This window comes from Euleptes europaea, chromosome 12 (assembly GCF_029931775.1).
Source record: "Euleptes europaea isolate rEulEur1 chromosome 12, rEulEur1.hap1, whole genome shotgun sequence".
Taxonomy (NCBI): Eukaryota; Metazoa; Chordata; class Lepidosauria; order Squamata; family Sphaerodactylidae; genus Euleptes; species Euleptes europaea.
This window is the reverse complement of record NC_079323.1, coordinates 31,861,785-31,873,930: the sequence shown is the minus strand read 5'-3', so window position 1 is coordinate 31,873,930 and position 12,146 is coordinate 31,861,785. Positions and strand designations below refer to the sequence as shown.

At 42.7% G+C, this 12,146-nt stretch overlaps 1 protein-coding gene across 2 annotated transcripts in view; it reads left to right on the top strand.

The window, feature by feature from the left end:
- Positions 1-12,146, top strand: part of BOC (BOC cell adhesion associated, oncogene regulated) — a 37,216-nt gene that overhangs the window by 10,825 nt on the left and 14,245 nt on the right. For both annotated transcript variants that reach the window (XM_056858449.1, XM_056858448.1), the window contains exons 3-7: positions 4,152-4,298; positions 5,664-5,807; positions 7,127-7,420; positions 9,399-9,671; positions 10,664-10,959. In XM_056858449.1, coding sequence (XP_056714427.1) covers positions 4,152-4,298; positions 5,664-5,807; positions 7,127-7,420; positions 9,399-9,671; positions 10,664-10,959 — 1,154 coding nt within the window. The remainder of the gene's footprint in view (positions 1-4,151; positions 4,299-5,663; positions 5,808-7,126; positions 7,421-9,398; positions 9,672-10,663; positions 10,960-12,146) is intronic.

Sequence of the window (12,146 nt, the reverse complement as noted above, 5' to 3'; positions counted from 1 at the left end):
CTCCAACTTACTTATCTCATCCTGCCCAACCTCTTCTGTATTCAGTGCCCCCCCAACCCAGCAACAGCTATAGAATGCATGAATGTATAGATACACACTGGGCTTTGATGTCCCAAACACCCCCCCCTCTTATTATCTTGCATATCATCGTGGGCATACAATTTACTGCTGCATTTAAAGTTCTGTGGATTGGCAGTAGAAGAGGATACCTCTGGCTTCCTCATTGAGCCACGTACAAGGTACAACAGAACAGCAGTTTCCCATGAATTCCTTTCTTCTGGGTCACAATGGCTGATGGGAGAACTGAGGATGCAGTCACTCCCACAAATCTGCTGTGAATCAGTGAGGATACCCTGTTGTGGTGGGGAAAGAAGGTATCACCTGCTTCAGGATCCTATCCCTCCTAGAACCTCTCTACATCCAGGTGGCCAGTGGAAGGGGGTGCCCCTCACTGTTTGAGAACCACTGATTTACTGAGGCATGGGAGTTGTCCACAGGCTGGCTTGTCAGTATTAAACAGAAATGCCCGCTTGTTCTAGAAGGAGCTGTATTTTAATGCCCGCTCAAGCCAGAGCAGCCAAACAAAGAAGAGGTCCTTCAAACAGGAAAAAAGAAACAAAATAAGCAGAAAAGCAAACAACCCTAATCTTGGGCAAACAACCCTAATCTCTCACCCTAATCTGCTTTACAATGTTGGTGTGAGGAAGGAAAAAGGAGTAACTGTAGCTACACATCACTTCAATCCCTTCGGAGGACAGGTGAGAAATAAATATGAAGAATGAATTAATGCCCAGATTTCCCATTACTGCTTTAGATGGGTATAGTCATAATCACCTGATCAAAATCCTACAGATTCCTAGAAATGTATGTCATGTTTTAAAGACTGTTTGTATTTCTGACTTGATTTCATTCAAAATGACTCTTAAAAATATATAATAATGCTGTGGGTTTATGTATGTTATTGGTGCTTTGTCACATTGCTTGAAGGATAATGGAGTTGTAGCATGCTAAAACATAAAGGCTCATAATAAGATTAATCTGATTGTGGCGTATAGTACTTTTTTGGCACTACATAAATGTGCAGTGATAATATAGAAGTAACAGTATATTATCATGGAATGAGGATCGAGGAGTCACTGGCTCATTAAATAGGTGTTTCTCTATTGTTTTATCTAGCGGACTCACAGGTGAGGTTCTGTGATCCCCTGTTAATTTTTAAAATCCAAATCCAGAAATGGCACCCTTTCAAACCTAATCCCTTCCCGCTGAAGTGTCCAAACTAGTGACCCACCCTCAAAACAGCTGGCAGCCACTGGTGCGGATCCTGACCCAATTTTGTAAATCATCGCTCTAACTGAAGTTAATGGTATGTAGGTCATCCTGGCCCTTGGACTCGACATGCTGAGACATGGGTAAAGATGGCATCCTGTCTCAGACCCTGTACATTTCACTGGGACGGGAGAACGGACACAGTAGAGCAGCTGATGGTAAGGAGAAGGTTTTCATGAGAGAGCATCATGAGAAGTGTTCAGTAGGCCATCTGAGTTTTTAAAAAAATCCTGCATAGATGGTTAAGAAGTCAGATGGAGTAACGGAGACAGCTGGTGGGAGGAGGAAAGGGAGGAAGACGGAGTTTTTTGGGCTAGTTGCGGTGAGAGCTTGTGCAAACATTCCCTCCTAATGGATTTCTCAAATGTACTGGCAGAGAGGCAAGCAAAGGCAGGTGTCACATCAAATACCTTCTTCTGTGAAACTTGAGCCGTCCCCTCTTAATCTGGTATACTCATTCTCACTTTTAAAGGACCTCTCTGTTGGCTGGTTAGCTCCTAAAAACACAGTATGAGCTTGGGGACCAGAAGAGAAAACTAGTTTAGCAGACAAAGAAGTCTTGGTCTAGCCACTCATTAAGAAACAGATTTTGTCGTTGCTCTCTGGCATATTTTTTATAAGCAGAACTACGTTTCCAGTTCTGTAGCTTTTTTCTGTTATGTTCACAACGTCGTCTTCACATAGAAACATTAGTGCAAGTGTTGTCATTAGAATTGGTTATTTTAAAAAATAAAGATGAACAAGCTTCACACACACAGGTCAAGACTGGAGGTACACAGCTGCATTGGGGGGGGCTGCTGAGTTGCGAGTGCAGGGGGGCCTCCAGACTTGTGTTCCAAGGTCATACCTTTATATCACCTCTGGCTAAGGCCCTGAAGACCTGCTGCGATCCGAGCTAACAGTCCTAAGCTAGACAAACCATAGGTTTGACTGTACAAGAAAGCTCCTGGTCTGAAAATATTAATGAACAATTCACCATAAAATATTAATGAACAATTCACCATAAGGAACAACAACAAAGACCCATGAAGAGCATTTTCTATGGAGAAAAAATGAACACAGAGAAATTAGTTGACAGCTATAGACTTCAAGTCACTTAGAAGAAGAGTTGGTTTTTATATGCTGACTTTCTCTACCACTTAAGGAAGAATCAAACTGGCTTACAATCACCTTCCCTTCCCCTCCCCACAACAGACACCCTGTGAGGTAGGTAGGGCTGAGAGAGCTCTAAGAGAGCTGTGACTAGCCCCAGGTCACCCAACTGGCTTCAAGTGGAGGAATGGGGGGACAAATCCGGTTTACCAGATTAGCGTCCACCATTCATTAGCGTCCGCCCCTGTGGCATGCAAAGAGGGCAGCAGAATTGCCTCTCCTAATTGGCCCGCTCCTCCTGTAGAAGAGGCAGTTCTGCCACCCTCTCTGCATGCCACATTGGCGGGGCTGCCCTCCTCCCTCCCCCCCCCACCAGCTACGGCCCTGGCATTAAGCTTACATTTAAAGCTGGTTGTTGTACTATTTTCCTAAAAAAATCAAATACAATTTTTTTTTAATGCCGAGAGGTGGGATTCTTTGTGGTCAGAAGAAAAGCTTATCTTGCAGAGTGTCATAATGAGCTATTTTGGGAGTTACTTGGTTATTATAAATGAGAATTCTGCAGAACCTTTTCAAAAAGTCAGCACTGGTCTACAATTAGGATTGTGTGGCCCTCGGTACCGAAGTCAGGTAGCGCAAAGAATAATGAAAGTCAGGAGAGAAATAAGCAGCCAAAGAACATTCAGCTAGGCTATGCTGTCAGTTTCTATTGAAAATCTGTTCAAAATCTGTTTCTATTGAAAATTTACCAACTTGAGCTGGATGAGATGTGATTTTTGCTTGAAGTTGGTGGTCTTTGTCGAGAGGCTGTAAAGTAAGGCTTCAAATGAAAGGAAAGTGGCTCTTAATGACACGAAAGTGGCAATCTTGAGCTCATTTTGATGCAGCTGCCATTGAAAGAAATAAAGCCGAGGCACAATGAGGTGTTACCTTGGCTGACATGTAACTCTATCCACATATTGCTGAGCTCAGAGGAATGCGAGGGCTGGGGAGGGGGAACAGCACTTGTGGGGGAAGATTGGCAGGCAAATATGAAGGGTGCTTAACAGCTCTTGTGTCTACTATGAAAAAGCATCCCAAGGCCATTTTCCTTCCAGTCGGGTTCTCCTCTGATTTTGAGTCCAGATGGGGAAATAAATTTAAAACTAGTTGGGTGAGGACTTCTGCACCACTGTCTCCCATTGATTCTCTCCTGCAAATGACCACCCAACCTTGCCACACTAACTAAAGATGAAGCTGGGAATCCCACACATTTCAATTTTTCTTTATTTAATTTTGGCCTTTAATTCATTTGCATTAACCTTAGTAGAAGTTTTTAACAGATTTATAAACATAAATCCACTGTTGTTTCAATCCTAAACACATTTGTTTGGAAATAAGTTTCACAGAACTCAATGGGATTTAACTTTCACATAAAGTTGATATACAGATTCTCTTTCACTTTTTGCTCTATACTGCTGGTCTGGATGAGGAAGCATAGCCATGACATCAGAGAATCAACAAACACAGTTGCAGGCACTGTGATTCTTGAGGTTTTTAAAGAGTCCATGAGGTTGTATAATGAGAAGGATGCAATCCACCTAATTTCCATAACACATAAGCAACCTGGAACACCATTCCTCTGGAGATTCTTTTGAAGTCGCTGGTGTCTGTTGGCCACCGAGTTGACTTTTCCCCATGGGTTGGTTAGCTGTTCTCTGAACAAGATGCTCTCAATGTCCTCTTAACAGATCTCAAAGACTTCAAATACGATGGCCAGCATGTGATAGAAGTTGATGAGGGAAATACAGCTGTGATCGCATGTGATCTTCCTGAGAGCCACCCCAAGGCACAGGTTCGCTACAGTGTGAAACAAGAATGGCTAGAGGCTTCCAGAGGTGAGTTGTGGCAGATTGGGGAAGGAGGAGCAACTATATAACCGAATTAACTTTTTTATTTCACACTTTTGAAGTTTTGCCTTTCCATTCGTTGTGGCTTAGGACTGACATGGATCCAGCAATAAAGTCCACTGACTGAAGGGATTTCCTTCAGTCGAGCAGGACTTCTTTGCCTCCTGCTGCAGCCCCAGACCCACCCCCAAATTCTGTTCCAAGGTTCACCCAGGAACAGAACAAGTGGAGATTCCAAGATCTGCAGCAGGAGTGGGAATCTGCCAAAACTGTCCCACCTTCCATGCATGGCAATCCTCTGCTGAATCCAAGCCTTTTTTCCCCATCACTCTTGGCTGAAAACCACCATCCCAAAGACCTGGAGCTTCTTCCACAGTCTGCTGCAAAGGAAATTAACTTGGAGTATCGTAAACGAGGCCTGAAACAATTTTAAAAATGTAGTATAGTGTCTCAGATTTTCAGGTAATTCTATGAAGAAAAAGAGTGATGGCTGTTGCCTAGAAAAAAAATGTTCTCTACCTTTAATGCAGGCTTAATGTGTAGAAATGGGCAGCTGAAGCTTTCTGTGGCATGAAGGTAAATAATATCCCATTGAGCCTCTATTAAAGGGACAAGACTTGTTCTTCAAGCAGTTGGCAATGCCAGGATCACCCGTCTTATTCTCCAGAGTTTCAAGTCTGAAGGCTTCTTTGCATATTCATTCTTTTGTTGTCTTCACACACTTTGTTGTGTTCATTCATTATTTCTGTGGCATAAGAGCTGCCTGTCTGTGGTCCAGTCCCATGTAACTGTGATAGCATATGAATTGAACCTCCAGCACAGCTCCTTTGAAAGCATTTGACTGGCCTCCATGACATCTTCTTATGGCAGTATGGAGGTGTTTCACAGGAAGAAAAGGAAGGTAGCAGTTATGTTTATCTGAGCTGAGATGGACTACAGTCATGTTCTGCCTCTGAGCACTCTTTCTCCACTTCTTGTGTTTGCTGAGCTCTCATTCTCTACTTCTAAAATTGAGAACAAATTCATAGCAGCTTCATCTTAGCTGTCAAGTTTTGCATTCCATAACAAGTCTTCTTCATCCTTCAGTGCATATTTTTTTATTCTGGTTATCATACCAAGCCATGTGTTTGCTATGAGAATTACAACTGTTTTTTCACTTCTTTGTCATCCCAATCTTCCTATTACCCATTGTTTTCTTTTTTCTCTTGCTAGATATAGTTGAAACCTCCTGCTACTGCTATAAAATATAGTGTTCATTTTGTGCTTACAATGTGCAAGAGAGTGCACAATGCATATGTTCCCTGCCTCTCGATGTTGTCTCGTTCTCACTGTCTTCCTTCTTTACCTTAACAGATAACTACCTGATCATGCCATCTGGGAACCTTCAAATTGTCAATGCCAGCCAGGAGGATGAGGGAACTTACAAATGTGCAGCTTATAACCCTGTCACCGAGGAAGTGAAAACGTCCATATCTAGTGAGAGATTGCGTGTGAGACGTAAGTCACCCCTTCTGGATATTTAGGAGCCTTGGCTCAAAGCTGCCTTAAGTTGGTGTTTCCATTTTAAAGATGTCAGCAAAACCATCCCATGTAAGCAGACTTTGAGATTTTAGGCTTGCTCTTCATGTCCAGAACTTGTTTTGATGTATGTTTTATACATTTGTACTTGGTACAAAATAATTCATTTGAATTTAATGATGCAAGTCCTCCACTTTGAAAATTGCTCATTCTTAAGTTGCTTATTTGGCTTATAGCACCTCTCTTATTTGTTTGTTTATGTTCATGGTTTTGAGCATTGCATCGTGGTATTTCGAGAGGCGTCTGATCTGGATGCATCATCACTTCTTTTGATTGTGCATCTAGAAAGAAGGCATATACCTACAGAGAGATCAAGATTATCCAGGATATATGCTTTCGAGAGTCAAAGCTCTGGTGAAGGAAACTTATATCCTGGAAAATCCTGTTGGTGTCTAAGGTGCTACTGGACTGGAATCTAGCTCTTCCACTCACCTGCTCATCTTTTCATATAGTTTTTCATATATTTTCCTACTTAGTTGCACCAGTTGTAAGGAAATATCCACAGGTTACCTACAGTTGGAAAGGCATCTTTAGGACATCAAATTTGGTACTGGGCAGGAGCAAATGGGAAACTTCTGTGCCAGGCTTAGCTGGACCCAGCCTCCTCCTGCTGGCCTCCTTTCGACTTACCACCAGTCTAGGCAGTAGGAGCCTATCCATGAAAAGGTTTTACTGTATATTCTCCAATACATTTGGCAATTTCCAAAGCTGTACATTATTTAAAGGCCTAAAATTGTTGGTGGAAGAGTATCCAAAACCCTGATCCCATGGGTTGGACCCAGAAATATGTCTGTAGAAGTAGTGCAAATTTTCACTGTGCTGCCCGCCCCAGACCCTTCCAAACTCCAGAGAGAGTTGATTTTGGCATTGCAAGACCCGTTTGGCATTGCAAGACCCATCAAGTTGCCTCCGACTCATGGCGACCCTATGAATGAAAGTCCTCCAAAATGTCCTATCTTTGACAGCCTTGCTCAGGTCTTGCAAATTGAAGGCTGTGGCTTCCTTTATTGACCTATGTGGCTATTTATCTATGGCTGTCCTGTGAGCCCAGGGATCTGGAGGAGAACATGGGGAAAAAATGCATCGACCAGTGTCTTCTGTTAACAGATCACTGGATCTAACCCCTTGTTGCAATTTTGCAGCGATTTGGCAGTAATAAGCTCGCATAGTACATTTTCTTGATCTTGATCTTTAGAAGAGTCTTACTTTTCTCCCATTGGCCTTTCCCTTTGTTCCAGGCTCAACAGCCGAGGCGGCTCGCATAATTTATCCCCCGGACACTCAGACTATCATTGTCACCAAAGGCCAAACTCTCATCTTGGAATGTGTGGCTAGTGGGATTCCCCCTCCACGTGTCACTTGGGCTAAGGATGGCTCCAGTGTGTCTGGCTACAACAAAACCCGGTTCCTTCTCAGCAATCTCCTAATTGATATGATAAGTGAGGAAGACTCAGGGACCTACAGCTGTATGGCTGACAATGGAGTGGGTGAAGGCAGAGCTGCATTCATACTCTACAACGTCCAAGTGTTTGGTGAGTACAGGAGCAATTTCCTTTCTCTCAGTATGGGAGCTACAGCTGGGATTCAGAGACTGCTCTGTGTGGTCCCACATGTTTGTCGTTTTTCAGATCTGTTCTGGCGTGGTTTTTAACGCTCACAAGCATGACATGGCCAACTAACATTTCACCCATGGGTCTAACTTCAGTACCTGCCACCCTGTTCACCCTTTTATTTGCTCGCTGGTATCATTAACAATGATTTTTTCCCCAGTTGCAAAGACCCAATAGACAAGAGATTGGCAATCAGAGGCTGGCAGACCAAATCCATTCCCCAAAGTTTTTCCATCTGGTCCTGTGGCGTAGCCTTTGACCTGTGATCAGCCTTTTCCTTCCAATCAGAGACCAGGGCAAATGGCACTTTTAACTCCCCCTCCTGTAGTCTAAAAAGCCAACAGTGGGGGGTTGACAATAGTTTTCGGTTGTTATGATCTCTGCAGCTCACTCCATGCCCAAGAAATAACATTAGCAAACATCAGTGAGCAATTAAGGAGAATTCTGCCAAAGCCTCATTTACTGTTCACGCTGGGGGACAAGAGCTTAAGGAGCCCTTTGCCTGAGTTTTGGCTTATGGAATGAGCTATAGGGTGGAGCCAGTATTGCTGGCCCTTCAGCCCTTTCTCACTTGAAAATAGTTCTGTTTAAAAAATATGTGGTCAACTGAGATCCTAAACCACCAAAAGTTCAGCTTGGTAGACACTTTCAGTAAGAGGTGTCCAATAAACTTGGAGACACAGGATCTCCATGAGCCAGGCAGGATTGCTGTTTTTTCAAGGGAAAAACAGAGTGACATCACAGCCACTCATGAAGCCAAATTGACAGAAATCTTAAAACGCATATTCTCTAAGGTAGGAAATTCTAATAACGTGTTAGAATCTTGACTGAATAAAGAGAGTTTTTCATGACTGGATTCAAAGAGAAGATAGAAAACCAGTGTGAATTTTTCATTATATAGACTGGAAGATTCATACTTTGGATTCATGCAGGTTAGATGGCCCAGATGATTACCGGATCAGTGCATAGAGCAGATTGTTACAGCCTGGGTTTTGATCTAAGGAGTCTTTCAGTTCTCCTCCTACTTCAGATCTGGCTTAACTGAGTCTATACAATAGGGGAGAATGGAGGGGCCCTGGATGATGTGGTCTTCAAAACTCACAGTAATGCTGCCACCATCCTGTTTAGGGGGTATACTGCCCCTAGGCTGGAAGGCACTTTGAAAGTATAATCAATTAGCAAAACAGTACAAGCAGTTTAGGCAAGGACGTAGCTAAAGGCATGCCTTTCCAAGCAAGCACCAGAGGATTAAAACGGAATTGTTTATTGAGAAGCACACACAGACATTCTCAAAATAAACCAAAAAAAGTATATTAACTAACTAAACATGCAGTAACCTAGACTGAATACACTGTGAAGAGCAGGCATCAGTTCTTAACTGGAATGCAAGTAACATGTCTGAGGAGGGTGGCCCTTAGTCACTCTCTGTCTCTCTGTCTCTCTCTCTCTCTCTATGTCTCTCTCTCTATGTCTCTCTCTCTGTGTGTGTCTCTCTCTCAGAAATAAGAGAGGCAAGTCTCTTCCATAATCCAGAAAATGTTTCAAGGCTCCACAGATGCTGGGGCAAGCTTAACAATCCAGCAAAAAGACAAAGTGGCAGTTCCTGACTTTTTCTTTTTCAGAGGAAATAAGGAAAGAGCAGGGTGGTGGGGTGCAAATTACTCTCTCAAGGGTAGTTTTTGAAGTGTATGAACTGTTTATGTAACAAATTCTGCGATAGCTATGGGACACTTGAGCTGCGGGTGAAATGGTTGCAAGCAATGGAATATAGTTCTGGACATTAAGTTCCCTCTTCATAACATGTGTTTATGACAGTAGCAAATATATAATTGCCTGCTTCAGTGGCACAGGTTCATCTGATGCCTGTCCCCAGATAATTTGAAATGTGTTCCATTTTCAGAACCACCAGAGGTTAGCATGGAAATGTCACAGCAAATCATCACATGGGGTCAGAGTGCAAAGTTCACCTGCAAGGTACGAGGAAACCCCCAGCCATCAGTCGTGTGGCTTCGTAATGCAGTTCCTCTCTTATCCAGTCACCGAATGCAGCTATCTCGTAGAGCCCTCTGGGTCTCCAGTGTGGGGCCTGAGGATGAAGGGATATACCAGTGCATGGCAGAGAATGAAGTTGGGAGTGCACAAGCAATGGTACAGCTGAGAACTGCCCGCCCTGGTAAGTCCTTAGTGAAGTTAAGAGGATTTGTATGGGAATACATAGGGAAGTGCATGCTCCCCACATTTTTGTCATGTCAAGCAGCACTGAAGCTGAATGCTGGTTCAGAAGAATCTTATCACAGCAAATTTCTTGTATTTAATTTGTTGTGGGCTTTTGCATTTCCTGCTAAAATTCCAGAAGGTGGGGTGGGCTTTGAAATGGGCACACAATGTTAAGCAGGAAAAGTTAATGTGCCCTATGTCTGTGACTGTCCCTTCTAAATCCCCATTCCTTTGACCCTATTTTGTCTCCTTTTTGACATTTTATCCTTGATCTCTGCAATCTAATCCCTTATCAGAATATCTCAAATTCTGCAGAAATCCAGATTTTCCAGATATAATAGAATTTGTACTTACATCTGTGCAGTACAAATTGTACTGGGTGTGGGTGAGTCACGCAGGTCGGGTGGTAGCAAATTGCCCAGTGGTTGCTGGCAGGCCTGGCTGCAATGAGTCCTCCTTCAAAGGCCAAAACAACTCTGAAGAGCACCCTGTTCCACCCGCTTACCTTTTACTTACCTTTTACTTTCCGAAACCAATGCTTGAAGGCTAGCAATACTGTTGTGTTGCCTAGAAACAGCCACTGAGGACATCTGTTTCTTAAAGCTACAGGAGCTCCTTTTATCATTTGAGGTTTTTAATCCCCTCTTGTATCTTTTTTAGATTTCAGATTTTTCTGCTAACCTGGGGTTTTTCTCAGGTTTGTAGAAACATCTGTCTTGTCTGTCCATGCCCCAGTCTCCAGATTTCAGTATCCACAGATGGAGCCATGTTGAGAATTGGATGTATTGAGGCTGAGGCTGAGGATCAGTGATCGAGTATCTATTTGAGATTCAAGTTTCTTGGTTGTTTGTTGTGACTGTGTGTCAATTTTAAGAAATTGAGCCTTTTTTTAGTATTTTGTGCATTTGCACAAATGTTAAACATGACCTGCATGTTACTTTCTTCTAGAACCAACACTGAAGCCACAGCGGAACACTGACGGAGACTCAGCTCAGCCTGCCATGTTGCCTAACAGATTTAGCAGCAGTGAAAATTTTTTGAAAGATAAAGCTATCCTGAGGCCCAGGTCTACCACACCATCAGTTTCTGTCCAGTGTACTACCAAAGGCCATGTGTCTCCAGCTGAGGCACCTGTCATCCTTAGCTCTCCCCGGACAACTAAAACAGATTCCTATGATCTTGTGTGGAAGCCACGGCATGATGGCAAAACCCCTGTCCTCTACTATCTTGTTAAGCATCGCAAGGTTAGCATTTTCCCGAGCTGTTTTTTCCCCTTTCTTGTGTGCTATCCATATTCCTTATTGATTGCTGAATTGCTTTCTGTGTGGAAAAGCTCTGAATGGCTTCTGCTTTTTGCTGTCCTGAGCATCCTTTGGATGAACGAGACACTTAATACTGTGCACTGGCAGGAAACTATTAGAGGAAGTGATTGCTCTGGCAAATGCTAGATTGAAGAATCAGGAGGAGGGGGAGATTGCAGAATTTCAGGAGGAGGTGACAGTGGGCAGTAGTGGCTAATCCAAAATGTACATGACGCTATGGTTATGATAGACTTTACTTAGCTGTTTCATTTGTATTCTTCTTGCTCTTTTACTGGGCCATCTTAAGCAGCATATTGCACCTTTTTAAGCCCATTGAAGTAAATGGGCTTAAAAGGGTGTAACTATGCTTAGGCTGACACTATTGTGGTCCTAATTATTGTGAAATTCTTAATTGTGAAACTCTTCCTGATAGTTAAGTAGAACAAGAAAAATTAAGAGTCTTCCTGGTTATTGTCTCTAGGAATATAGACTGAACTGTGACATTTTTTTAACAGAATATCCAAATCACAGGCGGATTCCACACTAATATGGTATTCTGACATACTGGTCCTTTTTTTGTGTTTTTGGGTGGTTTAGGTTGTAGCTTTTTTCCAGAGCTTCACCTGGAAAGTTCTTGGGTCAGGAGAAGTCACCATGGGTCACTGCACTTAGCACTAATATGTTTCTAGCACAGAGCAAATTCTCAGCTGGAGACTCTTTCTTGTGTCTTAAAGGTCTTTACAGATGGGGCACGTTCCTATTAACCTTAAATTACTGACACTTGTGCAACTGGTAAACAACCAGATAGTCAAAATGGGCTTTGTATAACAGAGGAACTTTTAACAAAACTGTGAATAGATCTGACTGTGTCAGAGCATATTACAAGAATACATATGTTGTGGCATGTTTTTCCACTAGGGATGTAGATAAATGTCACTATTTATAGGGTGCTCCAATGCCATCTTTGCTAGTGAAATAATTTAGACTTCTGTGCAATCTTGTAATTAAAGGTTACACCAAATGTGCAAAAGTTTCTCAGGATTAAACACTGACTTACATTAATCAGCTTGCTCTTAGATCCATATAAATGTGTTCACTGCATAGATTTTAGGACTACAATCTGTGTTCAA